The sequence below is a fragment of the Dipodomys ordii genome, unplaced genomic scaffold (genome assembly GCF_000151885.1).
Source record: "Dipodomys ordii isolate 6190 unplaced genomic scaffold, Dord_2.0 Scaffold180, whole genome shotgun sequence".
Lineage (NCBI taxonomy): Eukaryota > Metazoa > Chordata > Mammalia > Rodentia > Heteromyidae > Dipodomys > Dipodomys ordii.
Window position 1 is genome coordinate 1346042 of NW_012267396.1, and position 840 is coordinate 1346881.

At 71.8% G+C, this 840-nt stretch overlaps 1 protein-coding gene across 1 annotated transcript in view; it reads right to left on the reverse strand.

Moving 5' to 3' along the window:
* Nucleotides 1–416: 416 nt before the first annotated feature.
* Znf653 (zinc finger protein 653) overlaps nt 417–840 on the reverse strand; it is a 39246-nt gene continuing 38822 nt past the window's right edge. The window contains exon 9 of the mRNA XM_013033953.1: nt 417–804. Coding sequence (XP_012889407.1) covers nt 627–804 — 178 coding nt within the window. The 3' untranslated portion in view covers nt 417–626. The remainder of the gene's footprint in view (nt 805–840) is intronic.

Sequence of the window (840 nt, forward strand, 5' to 3'; positions counted from 1 at the left end):
GCGGCTTCCCGTTCCGAGAACACGTCTGCTTCGGGGCCCGCCGCCTGAGATCGGCCTCTCCCAGCTCTCCTCCGGGGATGGATCTTGGGGGTCTCTCCTCAGGGAGACCCTCCGGGCCCCGAGATCACAAGGGCAGCCCCGAATCCAGTGCCTCGGTGTTGCGCTCAGTGCCGCGCTTGCCGCGGGCGGGAGGGGTCTCACGGGGGTGGGGGGTCTAACTGCACAGCTCGGGGCGGAGGGAGCCGTCGGGAGCGAGCCCCCGGGCCCCCACCCCACCCCGCCCCGGAGGGGAGCCACGGTGGGAAGGAAGGGCCCCGGGTGCGGGGCGCACGCTCCCCTCGCACCCGGCCTGGGAGAAAGGCATCGTCTCCCTTCTCACGCTTTAATCTCGCCATTCTGCACACACAGTTCCCGCAGCGACAGTTCCGGAGCTGGGGTGTGACCGGGCGGGCGTGGGGGGGGGCCCAGCCCCGGGCCCGGGGAGCTGGGGGAGGGGCGCCTCCCTCCGGCCCGCGGCCCGGCACCCCCGCGGCCGCCGTTCGGGGCTCTTCCCCGGCCGGCCGGTCCAGTCACACGGTGTCCAAGCGGACGAATAAATAGGGGCGGCGGTGGGAGGCTGGGAGGGGTCAGGCGGGCTTGTGGTCCGGGTGGCTCTTGAGCGTGTGGAACTTGACGCTGTCCAGCTTCTCGAAGCGCTTCCCGCAGTGCTCGCACGTGAAGTTGTACTGCACCTCGGCCGTGTGCTTCTTCATGTGCCAGTTGAGCGACGCGCGCTGCCGGCACTGGTACCCGCAGATCTCGCACCTGCCGGCGCCGGAGCCGCGCGAAGGGGCGGGGTGA